Genomic DNA, 19,097 nt, shown 5'->3' on the forward strand with positions numbered 1-19,097 from the left:
CCAAACAAATAAAACATAATAATTGTATAAAGGAACTAATTACACATGCAAATACAACAATGAATAAAGGTATGCTCTTTATCCAAAGCATGCAGGCATGAGTAACAAGATTTCATTCAGTTCCATTCTGTGTCATTTGAGTCATCATTGAGTCTGTGTCATGTACTTGGCGCCATCTCCAGATGGCCATATGTAATTACAGTGAACAATCCTCTCTGCCCATATTTGGATGACTTCCACCTCTGGTTGCAGCGATCTGATCTAATCAATTGCAGCGATAAATCTAATACGATTGTTTTAGCGTTCCATGATGCTGGACAATGTACTACATAATTTCTAGTGCCCGACCGATATATCGGTGAAAGGCTAATATTGGCCGATATCGCCGATATTAGCCTTTCATCGATATATCGGTATCGCCGTATATTTTACCTATAAGCGCTGATATGAAAACTTTTTTTCAGAACATATAATGCAGAAAACAATGCTTTAGAACTGGTGTCATTATGTAGTTTGTCCAGCAGAGCGTGCTCCGACTCCATTGTTTACAGAGCTGAGCTGACGGTGGCTCTGCAGACAGGGTGGAGTTGAGCTGTGTGTCGGTAAGTTGCTAACTAGTTTGTGAAATACATACTGGAAAGTTAATAAACAATGACCACATCACCTTTTCAATATTACTAATACAACGTTATCTCTGTCCCTGACAACCATGTCACTCATGTCTGTTTGCTGTTAGCCAGCTATAGTTTGCCAGTGCAGTCAGTAACGTAGCAGATTGAAAGGTAAACATCAGAGCATCTTTTTGCAGCTCAGCAGACAACAGTGCGGTGGTAGATTGTGTCTGCTGAGTGTTGATTTCATGCTACGCTGTTACCTAGTTGGTGAGACACAATGCTGGAAAGTAAAATAAACAACATCCGTCTTTTACTCTCCGTGAGAATGAGCTTAAAGCTAACTAGCTAATCATGTAGCTACTTTCATTGTTGTCAGCTGAGTGGAAGCTAATGAGTAAACCTGTACTCACCAAACTGTTTTGTTCAGGATTCACAGTTTGGTACCCCCTTCAACCGAACAATTCCAGTTGTTGCATTTACAAAATGTAATATTTAAAAGTCTGGTTTTCCACCGTTGAAAGTTTCCCCTGAACTTGTATAGCAGAATACGGTGTAACACCGCTGCTTATCTTGACTCTGCAGTATTAATATAGTCAGCATTTGACTGATACTAAACAGTAATACTGATGTTTTTTTAGCTATTTATTTTATTTTGTATTTATTATTTATTTTAATGGTCAGCATTTGACTGATACTAAACAGTAATACTGATGTTTATTTAGCTATTTATTTTATTTTTAAATATCAGTCTCAAAAATCCCATATCGGTCGGACTCTAATAATTTCCAATGAAATCATCTGATCCAGGAAAGCTAAAGTGTTTTTAGCCAGATAGCACATTATGTGCTGTGTACACATTGTGCTTCATGTTGATTATCTAATGATCTATGCATCCGATTATGTTGTGTGTGGACAAAACATAATCGCCTCCTCTAAGTAATGGTATGTGATATTTTATTTTCCGTTAATTTTTCGTAAACAGGTGTTGAGAAACACCTGTTTACATGTAACAAGTATGTCAAAGACATATACTTAGCTATTACTCGCTATATTTTTGCCTGTGATAAATAGTCTGGTTGTATTCTAAGTGTTGAGAGCTTTGCAACGGCATATGACACATGGCTATTTGATCATTTTTATGTTTTTACCAATTCCAATAATATGTGCAGTACAAAATTATTAATAAATTATCAAAAAATAATAATTTTGATTTGTCTACAAAATTCAAAGCACTTGTTCAGTTTTTGGTCATACTGCCTACATGCAAGTACAGCTTCTAAGCTTTAAAATGATACGTATTTTGTGTTGTTTAAGACTGTAGTTATTAATATGTTAATAATTATTTGTTTTCTAATTATTCTTGTTGGTGTAGTCTAATGTATTCAGCTTGACTTTACATCCTAGTTCTGTCTCTTTCTATCTCTCTTTCTTGTCAAGGGTGCCAGTGCAGGCTGGAATTTTTTCATTCATCTCTCCCCGAGATAAGAATGCAGCTCAGACACAGCAGGAAGTGAGAGTCTCTCTCACTCTCTATGTATACAATATGTGTGATGCACTTCCCAGTTTGGCTCAAGTCCAGTCCTGTACCTACAGATCCAGCTGTATTCCAGCTGAGGTTCAAACACAGTTGGATAAAGGGCATGAGGAAATAACTTCCTGAAGCCCAGCTTAGTCTTTCTCTCTTTCTTTCCCTTTCTCTGGAGCTCTTACCTCTACCAACCGCATGCACCACAGATGGGCCGAACCCCCGGATCTGAAAGCCCAATCCGTCCGCAGAGTCTGGGATCTTCACAGTCCTGTGGAGCAGATAGATGCAGAGACATCAATTTGGTCAAGTTTTCAGCTCCCTGTTCCAAGTGTCTATTTTGAGTTTCCTTGTCAATTGCTGTTATATAAAGAGCTGCTATTAATCAATAAAAGGATGTTTATCTGGCAGTGTTCTTCATTTAATTGATAACTGGCCTGCGTGCTGACGCAAATCAGCTAAAATGGTAACAGATGGTTTAAAGGCTTTAGATTATTATTGAAAATAAATTTTCTACTCACTCTCTAGGCTTGGTGCTGACCAGTACTCTGAGGGGACCCTTGCTGTGGAGGCATTGCTTTAAGAAACTTTCTACCTCCTGGAAAGGCCTCAAGAAGACCAGGTCCCCATTAATGGCAAAGATCTTTTTCCCCACTTCCAGACCGGCCATCTGCATAAGAGCCACAGAGGAATATCTGTTAAGCTCTCAACATACAGTAGAGCATGGCCAGTCTAAGGAGGGCCTTGGGCCCCACTATATTTTCCTTGTGCCCCTCCTGAAACTTCTGACGCCTCCTAGACTAACGGCAAAACACGATCAAGGTGGAGTATCACCCGTTCCGACAAAGAGATAAACAGTTACCCCACCCCACCCCACCTCCCACCACCACCAAAAGACGTATGAAGTCAGTTCCCCTCTAAATCAGTAGTCCAAGTAGAGCAAGCACTGGTGTAGTTCATCAAAATAACGAAACACCAGAAAGTGTCTAAATCCTTTTTGTCTTAATTTTTAACTGTATATATCCATTGTTTAATAATTTTTAACCTAACAATCTTCTTTTGTGAAATGTTTTCCTTGAAAACTGTGCTTGTGCTATCATTCTCTGCCATGTATGAAATGGATGGATGGATGGATGGATGGGTGGGTGGATTGGATGGGTGGAAGGATATATGGATGGATGGATATATGGAATGATGGAAAGATAGATTTACATTTTTCCTTGACACAGGTGCAGGGGCCAATCCTTTCAACCACATGTGTGACTTCCTGCTCTGAGCTCTCAAGTGGAGCAAATTCATTCACTATGTGCTTTATTGAATGGATTGGACATGTACGTCTCCTGACCGCTATAAATATAACCATTCTTTTCTCACAATAAAAAGTCCTCTGTTTCCGGATCATGTTTTTCCTCTGTCGATTCAGCATTCAAAAAAAGGCTGGAGAGAATGTCCCTCCTTTTGTTACTTTCTCCCTTCTTTTTTCATTCACTTTTCTCTTGCTACCTCTTTTCCCTCTTTCCTTTATCAGCTCTCTCTTCCTCAGTCTTTCTCTCACTTTTAGACAAGAGAGCCTTTTTTCAATATTTTTATGCAACAGCCCTTCATCTATGTTAGTGCACAGCTGGATTTTATGGCCTTTCAGGCTGCTTCACATTGGAAACAGTGTGGGTCCACATGCAATGAAGCATGAAGCTCATACTTTGAAGCAACAGCGTAACTGCAGACCTGGGTAGCATTAATCCAGTCTCCCAGACCACATTACTGGGGTTTGATCTAACAGTTCAAACATACTAAAGCACTAAATAGAACCTCAAGAATAGTGTGAAGATTCTATTTTTGTGTTAGCAAGGAAGATCACAATTGCACACATCAAAATGCACATCAAAATACTTTAAAGAAAGTTCAAACTTAGAGCAATATTTGTGGATTGTATGTCAAGGTTTAGGTATTCAACAAATGTATAAAGACCTAATTGAGTCCCATAGAGTCAAAACATCTAAGCATGTCTAGACTAATTGTCATCCTTGTGACAACAAAATGTGCAGACCCATAAGAAGAAAAAAATCCAGAAGGAGATCTAATATGTTACATACAGCAATGAGATTAAATGAAGATCAGATGAAGATATTAGCTGAAGTTACGAACTTCTTAGATTTTTTTATTTTTCTCCTGAAAAAAGACCCCAGTAATGCCACATGTCTCTAGAGTTTCAGAAGCAATCTCAGCAATGTCTCAAATGGTGCTCAGATTTGCCAAGATATCAAAGTCTGCAATCAAATGTCAGACAATACAAACATTTCTTATCTAATTCTTTGAAGACCAAATTATCTGAGCTGTGCTATTCACATTCATTTTACAGCTATATACTTTTACTGTAGGTCAATACATGTCTGTTTGTCTATTTTTATTGCTCCTAAGGAAATTTGGAGAAACAACTGAGACAAAGATGATACATTACTAAGTGTAATGAACTACAAAAAAGTAACCTCTGAGCAATTACATTTTTCTCTGTGAAAACTTTCTCATGAAAACTCAATGCTGTGCAGTCTGATTTTGCCATGCCAATTTAGAAAAGCAGTAGTCTAGCCTTTATATTCACAATGTGTTTGTGTGGAAAGGTCTGAAGCAAAGTCAGCAGAAAACAGCAGAACAGACAATGATCTCTTGGCCCTTAGAAAAGCAGGGCATCCATTATTAAAAGCCAGACAAAGTAACACTCACCTCAGCATGGGAACCTTTCTCCACTGATTTGACGATAGGTACTCTGTTACGATCCTCTAGAGTGAAGCCATAACCACACTTGCTTGGCTTTATCTGAAACAAGAGTAAACATTTCACAGTTATCATGACTGAGTGGTGTTAGATCTTGGGGAAATGGGTAAACACTGAACCTTATTTTGTCATCCAGGGGAGTTCTATTACGATACATGCTTTAGGACCACTCCAATCATCTGAACTTCACTAATGACCACTATGCAGTTTTTTGTGGGCCAAGTTTGTCAACCCAGTTTAAGTGTAATGACAGGCTGGTTTAGTAACAGTCAAGTAAAATTACTGGGAAAGGGTCTAGAGTCAGAGCTGGCCTGAGTTCAGACCTGCCGTACGTGCCGAACCAGCAAAGCCCCACGCGAGCGGATGTCAGTGCACGCTATTGTAAGTATCATCAGCTGTAGGCGATTACAGAGGGCATCTCTCACCAGCAGTGACTTGGCGATGACATTCTCCACTATTTTTAGATCATGTTTTATGGGCTTGTGTTTGGTGTTGGATCCCTCCATTTCTTCATCAGCAAAGAAGCGAAACAGAAGAGGCTCATCCTTAAATTCACTCTTTTCCAGAACTGTGAAAATATAAAAGCAAGAATTTTAAGTCAATAAGTTCCCAATTCCCATTCAAATTGAAACCCCATAGTGGTACATTAAGTACACTAGTCCTGTGGTGTGATTTTAAACAGCATTTTGCTAATTCTTTTATAATAACTATGCATGCATCTTATACAAATTGAGATTCATTTTAAAACTTAAATTCATTTGTCACACCACATGAACTTTTAAAATCAACTGTGTGGCAAAAAGGTGATTAATAATGTTGAAAAACTGAAACGGTGACCGATCACAGAACCTAAACAATATACTTTCTCATATACTGTATATTCATATAAATTTTAACCTAAAATCTTGTTGAGAAAATTAAGTCCATAGATATGTAATGTGTCAACTACCAAATTTTGTTTTATTTCAGTATCTTATGATGTTGTTCTGTAATTGACACACCGTAAAGCAATTTTATAGCAACGATTTTGTTTTATGTTTGGCTTCTGCTTGTCATACAGTGCTTGAGGATTAAAATGAGGTGTAAATTGAATTTTGTCACACATAAGAGGTGGAAACTTGTCAGTGTATTGGAATGACAAGAGCACAGCTAGAGAGGGGAGAGTGAAGAGAGAGTTTCAAAGGGAAAGCTGTTTCTATGGAAAGTGTGTTGTTACAAAAGGCACAAGCCAGGATTTCAATCTGTCACCACAGCAACATGGACTCTAAACAATCCCTTCACTTTTGTAGTAAAAAATAAATAAATACACCCAACAAGAAAAAGGAGACCAGTGTTCTCACTTAAATGGGCTAGATTAGATAAAGCTGAATTAGTTTTAATAGTCACATAACCAAGTGAAACAGTTTATCTGAATAAACTCCAATTATCACATTCAGGGCCAGATCCTAAAAAATAGCCAGTCAAGTTATTGCGTTCCATAAATTTGTTGGTAGTTTGCCGCGTATGAAACGTAATTGTAGGCTGCTGGGAGCAGCCCGTCTCCTGCATAATAGGACTTTGGCATTGAGTGCCCTGAAAACGAGACCTGAATCCTGCAAACATTCGGTTGCCATGACAACCAGCCAGTCAAACTTGGATAGTGGAGAAGGTCGAGGCTTTTGTCGAGGGACAGAACATGCAGAATTCTTGCTAAAGCACTTTGTTACAGGAAAAGTTTAGCAATGTGAATTCGACTGAAGATCCCAAAATCCCTAAAACCAGACAACAGACCAGCCTGAAAAAATGAAAAAAGACAAAGAACAGCTTAAACAAGTCTAAGGTGGTTTGCTGGTCCTAACTGAAGTGCCTAACCTCCCTAATAGCAGCCAACAGACCAGCCTGACCAGGCTAGGAGACCAGCTGAGACCAGCAAACCACCTTAGGCTTTAGCACGGAGAGGATGAAAATATGACAAAATGGGGGAAAGATAAAGAAAAAGAGCAGCTGAAAAGAGCTCAAAACCCATCTAAAACCAGCTAACAGACCAGGCCTGGGAGACCAGCTGAGACTAGCAAACCATCTTAGGTTGGTTTACGCTGTTTTTTCTGGCAGGGTTGACAGAGATACAGAGAGGAAGTGAAGAAAGGGACAGATAGAATCCACCAAAGACAGAAAATTAAAGAAAGAAAATAAAGGAAGAATAAGATAGGAAACTAAATAAATAGCAATCATACCATGATGCATGAATCCATTGTCACACAGCTCCACCCCTAAGATCAGAGCCTCTTCTCTGGTTCGGCAGTCACCCTTAAGAGCAGAAAAACACAAGTGCCACACTCTTTGTCTGCTTACAATGGGTCAAATTGTCAAACACCCTCCCTTTAGTCCCAGAAAACCACATTTAATTAACACAAACACTAGTGTGGTCGAGTCGCCACAGTGTCACAATTCTGAAGAGTCACTTGACCACCTGGCATTAATTTAATTGTCAAACACAATACATCATCTCATTGAACATTGATATGCATGAATGTGAGGGTTGCACCACACTTCTAGTCCACAAGTCTAGTCCAAATATGCTGACATTATGGTGAGTCTTCAGCAGATAGAACTTGACTCTGAGGCTAGACACTGGTTAATTGTTACAGTGCACTTCATTTCCAGCATATTTTAAATCGAAATTTAAATTAAAACTTCCTGTGGAGGTGCATGTGTTTCCAAGTTGTCTATAGTATCATCATACCAAACAATCAGACTGACCCACTTTGAGTTTTTCCATTGTATGGTAAAAAGATGCAATGTGACTGAGACTAATATACTGCCTAACATCTCCTTCCGTTTTCAATGGCAGAAAGAATGTCATAGGTTTGGAACAACATGAGGGTGAGTAAATGGTAACAGAATTTTCCTTTTTGGGCGAACTATCCCTTTAATGTCAAAATAGTACTATAAATATTCAAATCTTACCTGTGCTATCAGCCAGTCGATTAGCTTGTTGGCCATGACCACAGATTTATATGTTCTTAGATGATAATCTTTATCCCTGTGTGAAAAACAAGAAACATGTTTACTTGAACAGGTCAAGAATGTGTCATCTCTGCAGCAGCCTTAAGAGACACATATTTCAAGCTGACCTTTAACCTTTGTCTTGAGTTACATTCACTTGACGAAGCTCCAGGGAGAGCTGTTCTCTGCTTTCATGTCACTACAACCATTTCCTCTTCATATTTCAAAGCAAAAACAAGTCCTTTACCTTATATTTCTTACTGTATTGAGGCTGCCACTTTTCACATGAATGAGAAATATAAATTGACCCTATTTACTTTCTTAACACATGTTCCTGGTCTTATTGTGAATGAATCGTTGTGCATGTCATTCCAAAGAAAAACAAATGTTTGTCTTCATGATCTTTCTTTAAAATGGACAAATTTGCTCAGCCTCTGAAATAACTTTCCTTTTTGGCTGGCATCACCTAGGTTGTGTGGGCACGGTAATGTACGATAATGTACACCATCCTTGCAAATAGTTAACATAGCAATTTAATGTAATAAATGTTATGGAAATAATGATAGATTTGAAAAAAAGTGCTACAATTGGTATAAGTCAAGATACTCTAGATAGTGAACTTGACCTTTAGCCTCCATCTCAGTCACCATCTTGGTTCCCCGTAGTTAGAGGCTCAAACAAATATGTCTTGATTCCTGGGACAAAATTGTAATCCTTTCCACTATCAACTGCAAAATCGAATTAAAATCGAGCTCCATTCTGATATGGAACGCCCACTTTTCACAATCCAATCAATACTCGATGGCTCAAATCAATGAAATCGATGGACCCTACATTTTTTGTTAATTATCCTTTTCACTGAAGTATGATGGTTTGCGAATGGCATTTCATATTTTCTTTGGCCACATCCACACTGTTTTCATGTGAAAACTCATTGTCATTGTTTTACAAAGCATTTTCAAAAGTCTCTGTGAAAAAACGTTTTTGGTGGAGAAAAATGCTGTTCTAGTGTAGATGGGAGGCATAAACATAGATAAATCAATAGTCTCGCAATTCTAACCATGCTAAGTGAAAGCAAATCGAGTTTTGACAACTTTTATCAATGCACAAGAGACTCCGGTGCTATATGACGTCACTCTATGAAACCTCAATGAGCAATTTTCTATGCTATGAAATTTACTTTGAGTAGACGTGATTTGTTAGTTTAGACTGCTGGAAGAAATTTTTGAGACTGCGCTAAAGTTACAAAACCTGCTTCCCCACTCCAGTAGAGGTCAACAGGTGCCTCTTGGCCCATTGCTGCCCAGCTGCAGGGCCTGGTGTGGCCTAATGGATACTTTGTGGCTGCTTCCAGACCACATAAAATCACTATGAAATGGAGCAGCGATTTTCCCATGAAGCCAGGGGTCTCTTGGGGGACACTCGCTGTGTTAGGCCAGAAAACTACAGCTCTGGAAGGCCCACACCCTCACAACTACTTAAAAACACACACACAGTCAAAGCCAAACTTAGATGTTTGCAGTTCAGAGAATTCAAAAGAAAAACATCCCTGTTCAATTTTTACATGACCAAACACCTCCAGATGATAGGAAATATGGCTTCTTTCGCAGGAAACTAAAATACAGTGGTGTCCTTTTTATTCTGGTGAGAAAAACACAGCTATGCAGGTCCACCAACTAGGCCTGCACCACACCGGCATAAACCAGCTTGGACCAGCATGGAAATTCATGCTTGTCTTAGGTGGTCTTTTCAGCAGGGGTGTGAAGATTTCTGTTTCATTACATAAAAATGTTTTTAAATCATATACCAGAAGTGTAAGCCTGGACAGGCAAAGCCATGCTTTAACAAATACAAACATGGAGCCAGCCTTCCTCTGTAGCTTTACCCAGAACTGTCACTGTGACAAATTAGGGTAAACAGCATTACTGCGGGCTGCCATATGCCTGGCATAAGAGCACTGCAATCTACAGGACAAGTGTATACAAATGCCAACCAAACCTTTCAACTCATCTTCAGTCTTAAAAATATACAAAGCTCTTGTTTTTCGTATGATCAATTGGTCATGTTTAAACGATTGTATAAAGGCCTATAGAACTTTCTTTCTCTTTGTTTTACCTCTTTCCCCATTAACGTTGTTCAAATCTTTGCAAATTTATTAAAAATAAAAAAACGAAAACAAAATCACATGTACATAAGTATTCACAGCCTTTGCCATGACACTCAAAATTGAGCTCTGGTGCATCCTGTTTCCACTGATCATCCTTGAGATGTTTCTACAACTTGATTGGAGTCCACATGTGGTAAATTCAGTTGATTGGACATGATTTGGAAAGGCACACACCTGTCTATATAAGGTCCCACAATTAACAGTGCATGTCAGAGCACAAACCAAGCCATGAAGTCCAAGGAATTGTCTGTAGACCTCCGAGACAGGATTGTATCGAGGCACAGATCTGGGGAAGGATACAGAAAAATGTCTGCAGCATTGAAGGTCCCAGTGAGCACAGTGGCCTCCATTATCCGTAAATGGAAGAAGTTTGGAACCACCAGGACTCTTCCTAGAGCTGGCTGCCCGGCCAAACTGAGCAATCAGGGGAGAAGGGCCTTAGTCAGGGAGGTGACCAAGAACCCGATGGTCACTCTGACAGAGCTCCAGCGTTTCTCTGTGGAGAGAGGAGAACCTTCCAGTAGAACAACCATCTCTGCAGCACTCCACCAATCAGGCCTGTATGGTAGAGTGGCCAGACAGAAGCCACTCCTCAGTAAAAGGCACATGACAGCCCACCTGGAGTTTGCCAAAAGGCAAAGAGAAACAAAATTCTCTGGTCTGATGAAACAAAGATTGAACTCTTTGGCCTGAATGGCAAGCATCATGTCTGGAAGAAACCAGGCACCGCTCATCACCTGGCCAATACCATCCCTACAGTGAAGCATGGTGGTGGAAGCATCATGCTGTGGGGATGTTATTCAGTGGCAGGGACTGGGAGACTAGTCAGGATCGAGGGAAAGATGAATGCAGCAATGTACAGAGACATCCTTGATGAAAACCTGCTCCAGAGCGCTCTGGACCTCAGACTGGGGCGAAGGTTCATCTTCCAACAGGACAACGACCCTAAGCAAACAGCCAAGATAACAAAGGAGTGGCTACGGGACAACTCTGTGAATGTCCTTGAATGGCCCAGCCAGAACCCTGACTTGAACCTGATTGAACATCTCTGGAGAGATCTGAAAATGGCTGTGCACCGATGCTCCCCATCCAACCTGATGGAGCTTGAGAGGTCCTGCAAAGAAGAATGGGAGAAACTGCCCAAAAATAGGTGTGCCAAGCTTGAAGCATCATACTCAAAAAGACTTGAAGCTGTAATTGGTGCCAAAGGTGCTTCAACAAAGTATTGAGCAAAGGCTGTGAATACTTATGTACATGTGATTTTTTTTTTTTCGTTTTTTTTTTTTTTTTTTTTTTTATAAATTTGCAAAGATTTCGAACAAACTTCTATCATGTTGTCATTATGGGGTATTGTTTGTAGAATTCTGAGGAAAATAATGAATTTAATCCATTTTGGAATAAGGCTGTAACATAACAAAATGTGGAAAAAGTGAAGCGCTGTGAGTACTTTCCGGATGCACTGTATACAGCCATCAAGCACCGTCTTTTCCAGGGACGTCCCTACATTTCAACAGGACAACTTCAAATCACATACTGCCCGGATTTCAAGTGCATGGCTGTGTAAGCAGAGAGTGTGGGTGCTAGATTGGCCTCCCTGCAGTCCTGACCTGTCTCCAATTGAGAATGTGTGGTGCATTATGAAGCACACCATATGGCAACGAAGACCCTGTACAATTGTGCAGCTAAAGACCTACATAATGGATGAATAGGGGAAAATTCCACTCTCTAAACTTAACAAACTTGTGTCTTCAGTGCCCAAATGCTTAATAAGTGTTATTAGAAGAAATGGTGATGTTTCACAGTGGTAAACACTTGACTGTCCCAACTTTTTGGAGCATGCTGCAATCATCTGATTTGAAATTACTGTACATTTTCAAAAACAATGAAATTCACAAGGAAAAACATCATATAATCTGTAGTTGTGGTGCTTTCAATATAGCAAAGGGTGAACAGAATTTACAAATCGCTCCATTTTGTTTTCATTTGCATTTTCAAACTTTTTCGGAATTGGTGTTGCAGTATTTATTTTATGTAAGGATTTGGGGGTGTACCAGGCAAGCTGGATGTTTTCTATATGGGGAAAGCGGAGGCGTCAAACCCCTCCTGAGCTCCTCTACCAGCAGGAAATACCAGATATTTAAATTGCTGTGTAGCTATATTCTCTAATTATAGTTACATAGAGATGGTTGTCACAGGGACTAAGAGTAGAGAAATAAGTTTCTATAGGAGTTTGTATTTGTTCGTATTCCAGTATAGGATTCCAGTCATTTGCAGTGCAGTCCTGACACTGAATAGTCACATAGGAAGACACCTCTACCACTGGCAGAACCCAGACTGAGAGAGACAGTCAAGGATAACTTGGTGTTATGACCATTTCTTTCAATTGTCATTGTGTTCAACTTCATGAACTAGGACTAGACAATGGCTATTTACTAAACTATGGTGTCCCACCACCATGTTGACTTTCACAAGTCCCCAAACTTAACTATTCAGTCCAGCTAGAGAACTGTACAAATCCATTACAGGTCAATTCTGACTTCAACTGTATCAAACCCATCCAGAAACCTGTTTGTTTGTTCAGCAGACCATCTATACACTAACCTTAGAGAAGTCAAAGTCAGTGTAAATATGAATGTAAGATAACAAAGACAAGGACAGTTTTAGTGCAAATACCTACAAATACAAATAAAAATCACATTGTGAATGTACAGTAGGGTTTAAAAGTCTGAGACCACATTGAAAATCTTGAAAAAAAATTCCATTTAAACCTAGATATAGACAAAATTGTAGGATTTTGAAACATTTAAAACAAAGAAAAGGTATGAGATAAAATGAAGAAATATTTAGGATTCTTTACTTTTTATTTCAAGCTCACTCTTCAAATGTAAGCAAATTTGTTATGTCCTTTGTATAAAAGGTCAGATCTCCTTGCTTAATTTTTCAATTCAACTTTTCACTCAAATTGTCATATTGATAATATAATGTGAAATGAATGTACAGTATTACTGTATTAAAATTTGTATCAAATCAGAAAAATGCATTTTGACTAGTGGTCTCAGACATTTGGACCACTGTATACTGTAAATGGATGCTCTGATTCTAGACAAATTCCTCCAACACAGCAAATCTTTATCTAACAGACCCCAAACTCTGGTTTTTCTGTAGTTGCTATCTTTAGATAGAAAGGAGAAACAGTGGGGGTGTGAAAGCACCTGGAAGAGCTGGTGTAACTGCAGCTAGCTGTAATGATGTGGAACTAAGATACTGGCCTCTTACCTGATCACTGGCATGAATAAACTATGGAGTCGGCAGAACAGTCTCACACCCTGAGGGGGAAAAGGGCATTCGTTACCATATGCCAAACTTTCCAAAAGCCACAGAATGAGACAGAGAGCAACTGGTAATTTAGCAGAGCAGGGCCGGTTGAATTACCTTGGAGATGACATCTTGCATGTCACTGCGAGGGTGGTATGTGCCGTCGTCATAGCGGAACCTATAGAGCACTGGCTCGGGCTTAAACTGATGCTTGTCTGTAACTGGAACGAGTTTAAGAGGGCAGAGATTAAAATCTTAAGCCTAACCTTAAACCTAACTTAAAAAGTAATATTAAAGCATTAAAGGAATAGTTTAGCCAAAAATGAAAATTCTGTCATAATTTACTCACCCGCATGACATCCCAGATGTGTATGAATTTCTTTCTTCTGCTGAACACAAATAAAGATTTTTAGAAAAATATTTCAGCTCTGTAGGTCCATACAATGCAAGTTAATGGTGGCCAGAACTTTGAAGGTCCAAAAAGCACATAAAGGCAGCATAAATGCAATCCATAAGACTCCAGTAGTTAAATCTATTTCTTCAGAAGCAATTTGATAGGTGTGGGTGAGAAACAGTTCAATGTTAATGTCATTTTTTTGCAATAAATCTCCACTTCCACTTCCAAATTCTTCTTCTGTTTTTGCCGATTTGCATTTTTCCTGCATATCGCCACCTACTGGGCAGGGAGGAGAATTTATAAAAGGACTTAAACATTGATCTGTTTTTCACACACACCTATCATATCCCTTCTGAGGATATGGATTTAACCCCTGGAGTCGTGAGGATTACTTTTATGCTGCCTTTATGTGCTTTTTGGACCTCCAAAGTTCTGACCAACATTCACTTGCATTGTACAGACCTACAGAGCTGAGAAATTCTTCTAAAAATCTTCATTTGTGTTCACCAGAAAAAACATCTGGGATGGCATGAGGGTGAGTAAATGATGAGAGAATTTTCATTTTTGGGTGAACTATTCCTTTAACCAAATTAATGCAAAATCAGGGTTTAGGATGGAAGTAAAACATAAGAAAGTTGCATATAATGTATATGTAAATATAATTAACTGTAAAAGTGATATTAACAACAATTTGTATTTAGAAGCAGTTCCAAATTAAATTATTTATTTCTGCAAGTGATTTTTTTTACTGTCTTGTGTTCCAATTGTGTTACTCAGTAGTTACTTATCAACATTAACTCTGCAATATAAAATGTCACTAAAGTTGTTTTGTTTTATTTTAAATGTGTGGGGAATGAAATACGAGGTTCAATAAGGCTGAAAGAATATCCTTGCTGGTATTAAAAAGTCTGAAAACAATGACACAAAAAAGCTACAAAAACTTTAAGCAAGGAATTAAGAAGCTGTTAAGTGGAATTAAGAGGCTTTCGGCACCATGTAAGCACAAATACAAGTAATATTACAGTAACATGCTTATGAAAAGTAATCCTGCTATCTTTCATCAATGAACTCCTCCACCTCAGCAAACACTCAGCAAAGGCTGAGATACTTCTTGTCAAACCTGTAAATGTGAGCGAGTGGACAGGGAGCCCTAATGCTCAAATGTATGTCTCCCTGTTAGGAAGCGGTGAAGTGAAAAGTGATTTAGCATGAAATCCTGGCTCATTGCCAATCATTTTCTTTTAAGAGAAAAGTCCATATGGTGAGTCTGAATTGAGCAGAACCTAACCCTCCACCCAAACAAATAACAAAGTAATAGCAGGCAGAGGACAAACCATTTCCCTCAGTATTACACAAAAAGCGACGTGTGAAGGGATGAATGTTTGTAATGCTTTATATAAACACAGGCTAAGTTATAAAAAGCCAGCTTCTCTTAGTAACTCATCCCAGAACAGCGATGATGTCAGGGTTCTTGAAATATTAAGAGAGCTATTCGTCCAATGTGCCATCTGTATAACAGAAACACATTAATAAAGCACAAATGATGATGGTGAAGGACTATCAAGGGACTATTTGAGTCGAGAAATGAAAGAGATGAGTCAATTCCACTAGTTTTGACAGAAAACTCTCCAACAGTTTCGCTGGGTCTTGGTCGTCATTAGTTCAATACAGAGTATTACAGTATACAGTTCACCCATCATGAAAAATCACTCTCATGCTGTTCCAAAACAGTATGATTTTCTAATATAGTGACCAGGAGATGTCAAGCTCCAGAAAGAAAAAAAAAAAAAAAAAGAAAATGACGTCTATATGACTCATGTACTAAATAAGTCTTCTGAAGATATACGATAGCTTTGTGTGAGGAAAAGACCAAAATTTAAGTCGTTATTCAAATTTGGTGCATGAAGACACATCGCACTAGGTTTGGCTTTAATAACACCAAAAGGTCTTATAACCGAACGTGACGTGCCACATGGGAAAATTTGGGATCCAATTTGAGAGCTATGATGGAGGGCAAGATTTTCAGTGAATAACAACTTAAATTTCCGTCTGCTCTCAGACAAAGCTACTGCATGGCTTCAGAAGACTTGAAATTTTGTGCAGACATGTTAACAATGTATACAAAAAATAACACCACAGTTCTGCTTTTTTCCAATTTTAAATCCCCTCTCCCCCCACCCGACCCCCCCTCCCCCCCAAACACCAATATCCCAAAGACAATTACACACAGAAGTACACAAAAGCATACAACAAATAAAAAAATAAAAAAAAAATAAAACAAAAAGAATCCTCCTCTGCATTCTCAGGTGATAGGTCAATGGTATCAATGTAATCTAAAAAAAAGGCTTCCACATTTTATGAAAAGTTTTTAGAGACCTTTTAAAGAAAATCTTAATTTTTCCAATTTCAAACACAACAGAATCTCTTTTATCCATCTATCATGTGAAGGTGGGGAGGAGTGTTTCCATTTAATGAGAATGAGCCTTCTAGCCAGTAATGTGGTGAAGGCACTACATCTTGTACAGTTAAAGACATATTAGATTTAACAGGAATTCCAAACAGAGCTGTAAAATGGCTTGAAGTGACTGATACATTAAAGATCTTTTCAAAAGTGTCAAATATTTTAGACCAGAACTCTGCCAATCCTGGACAGGACCAGAACATGTGAGCATGATTGGCTGGAGACTGTCTGCATCTATTGCAGGTGTCACTTCGATCCGGGTATATCTTTGCTAATCTGGCATTGGTTTAATGTACTCTATGCAGGATCTTGCATTGTATCAAACCATGTCAAGCACATATAGATGAAGAGTTCATTAAATCAAGTATGTAATCCCACTCTACTTCCGAAATGGCAACTCCCAGCTCCTGCTCCTAAGTGTTCTTAAGAAATACAGTGGGGTCTGGATTTAATGAATCTATGGATTCATAAATGACAGAGATTAACCCTTTTCTGTCTGGACTGAGAGAGAGAAGGAAGTTCATTTTAGAATCAGGAGGGAAATTAGGAAATTGAGGGAATAGGTTTTGTACAAAATGCCTGATCTGAAAGAAACGAAAAAGGTGAGTGTTAGGAAGATCATATTTATCTGATAATTCTGAAAAAGATAAAAATATTCCTTTATCATAAAGGTCCTTGATGGTAAAACCCCTAGAAGACCAGTCACGAAAAACTGGGTCCGAACATGATGGCTGAAAAGAATAATGATTCAAGATAGGAGCCAAAGCCGATGGTCTAATCAACCCAAAATGTTTCCTAAATCGGACCCATATTTTAAGAGTAACTACTAAACTGTCTGAAACATCTTTGGTAGTTACAGGAAGCTGGTAGCAAAACTTTTTTTTTGTGGATGACATTTCCATTTGGACCCAAATAGGATGTTCGGGGGCACCTGAAGAACCAATCCAATAAAGAAGTTTATTAATACTGCAGGCCCAATAGTACTGTTGGAAATTAGGTAGGGCAAGGCCCCCCTTAGACTTTGGAAGTTGGAGAACCATACATCTCTTAATTTATGCACACTTATGTCACGGCTCCGGTGAGTTTGTCGGTGTGTTTTGTAATTTTCTCTCCCTCATGTCTCGCAGGTGCGGCTGGCATGCATGATCAGCGTTTCCATGGCAACATTGATTGTTTCCAGGGGGAACGCTGATCTTGCCACTGATTAGCGTGCCGAGCAACACCTGTTCTCCTCTAATTCACTCCCTTCTTAAGCCCGTCGTGTTCTCAGTTTCTTTGCTAGATTGTTGTTTGATGTTGAGTACTAACCTCACTCTCTCTGCCTAGTTGGTCCTGTCTCGTGTATCTGTTGGTTGCCCACGTGTCGGGTGTGTGGTTGCCTTCCAGTATTGCTGCATGTCAGCTGGTCTTCCACGGAGGTAACCTCGTCTCTGCCCACGTGTCGGGAGTTAAGTTCGCTCATCTCTGCTGGACGCTGTTCTGCATCTCAGTAGCTTCGACGGAGGATTCTACGAATCTGTTCCTGACTTCCACATGCACAAACTCATCCTACGAACACACTTGCGTGACTACGATGCACACGCCATTGGAGATCGCCTCCCGCTGCTGCAGGCAGTGTCTGGCTTTTCTACATTCCTCAACACAGTGACTGCTCATTATTATTGTTAAATCCTTTGAACTGTTCCTCTGCTCTTGGGTCTGTTTGTCTCACTATCATTCGTTACAACTTATTGCCCCACAAAAAAGTTTGGTATCCGATTTAAAGTGACAAAAAATACTTGTTAATAAGTGTTGGTATATGTTGAAAAAGGTATAAAAATTAGGGCAAAATTACAATTTTAACCAAATTAACATGGCCTATTAACAATATTGGGAGAGAAGACCATCTCTCTATATCTGCTTCACAGACTTCAAGCAAGTAGTGAATTTTTTTTTGTGAAGATGGCTGTGAATGACTTGGTAATAAATACACCTAAATATCTGAGCCCCTGCTGAGCCCACTTGAAGGGAAAAAGATGCTGAGAAAGCTTCTCAGTTGGTAAATTGATGGGGAGCAATTAAATTTTTTGATGGTTCAATTTATAACCAGAAAATTTGCAAAATAAATATCAATATCTCCTTATGTTCTACGGAAGATAGAAAATCATACAGGTTTGTAATGGCATGAGGGTGAGTAAATGATGACCAAATTCAAATTGTTTGGCAAGATATCCCTTTAATTTTGTTTCTGAGAGTTAACTGCAGCTACTATAGCAATTTTTAGCCAGTACTGACATTTAGAAACCCATATTATGTTAGTCAGAGATGAAAGCTGATGGCATAGAGTGGAAATGGAACTAACCGTGGTGAATGATGCCATTTTCCAGTAGGGCCTGACCCAAATTAACCCCCTCCTCAGAGTTATTGGTCTCTCCGATTTCCATCAGCCACATCACAAACTCACTGAGAACAGAGAAGCAGAGAACACATAAATAATGTGAGGACAAACAACAAGGGATCCACAAATGATAAGAATGACTGTCAAAAAAATCCATTAGAATTGACTGATCACACCACAGGGACAAGCTCAATAATGAATAGTTATCCTGTGCAGTGCGGTGGAGTTTAGAGAAGTCCAGTCACTTTTCTAAATTATGATGTAATATAGTTTTGAGACCCTCAAATTTATTATCCTAGTAATTGTTATTTTTTAAAAATAAATATTTAAAAAAAGCTATATTACACGCTTCATTTACCGAAAATTGTTATTCATAGCAAACAACAAAAACATGAGATTAATGAGGTGCACTGCAAAAATCATTTTCTTATTTTTGTCTTGTTTTAGTAAAAATATCTATACATACAGTACATAAAACAAGCTA

General features: G+C 38.8%; 1 protein-coding gene across 4 annotated transcripts in view; it reads right to left on the bottom strand.

Annotated features, from left to right (window-relative positions):
- Window positions 1-19,097, bottom strand: part of LOC127432055 (phosphatidylinositol 3,4,5-trisphosphate-dependent Rac exchanger 2 protein-like) — a 238,069-nt gene that overhangs the window by 131,376 nt on the left and 87,596 nt on the right. For all 4 annotated transcript variants that reach the window (XR_007895679.1, XR_007895678.1, XR_007895680.1 and 1 more), the window contains exons 11-19: window positions 18,578-18,678; window positions 13,496-13,599; window positions 13,340-13,389; window positions 7,858-7,933; window positions 7,125-7,197; window positions 5,337-5,479; window positions 4,861-4,953; window positions 2,661-2,809; window positions 2,325-2,410 (exon numbers count right to left, since the gene is read on the bottom strand). Coding sequence is in view for 1 of the 4 variants with exons in the window: in XM_051682838.1 (XP_051538798.1) it covers window positions 2,325-2,410; window positions 2,661-2,809; window positions 4,861-4,953; window positions 5,337-5,479; window positions 7,125-7,197; window positions 7,858-7,933; window positions 13,340-13,389; window positions 13,496-13,599; window positions 18,578-18,678 (875 nt within the window). In the remaining 3 variants the exon portion in view is untranslated. The remainder of the gene's footprint in view (window positions 1-2,324; window positions 2,411-2,660; window positions 2,810-4,860; window positions 4,954-5,336; window positions 5,480-7,124; window positions 7,198-7,857; window positions 7,934-13,339; window positions 13,390-13,495; window positions 13,600-18,577; window positions 18,679-19,097) is intronic.

The sequence above is a fragment of the Myxocyprinus asiaticus genome, chromosome 41, assembly GCF_019703515.2.
Source record: "Myxocyprinus asiaticus isolate MX2 ecotype Aquarium Trade chromosome 41, UBuf_Myxa_2, whole genome shotgun sequence".
NCBI classification, from domain to species: Eukaryota; Metazoa; Chordata; class Actinopteri; order Cypriniformes; family Catostomidae; genus Myxocyprinus; species Myxocyprinus asiaticus.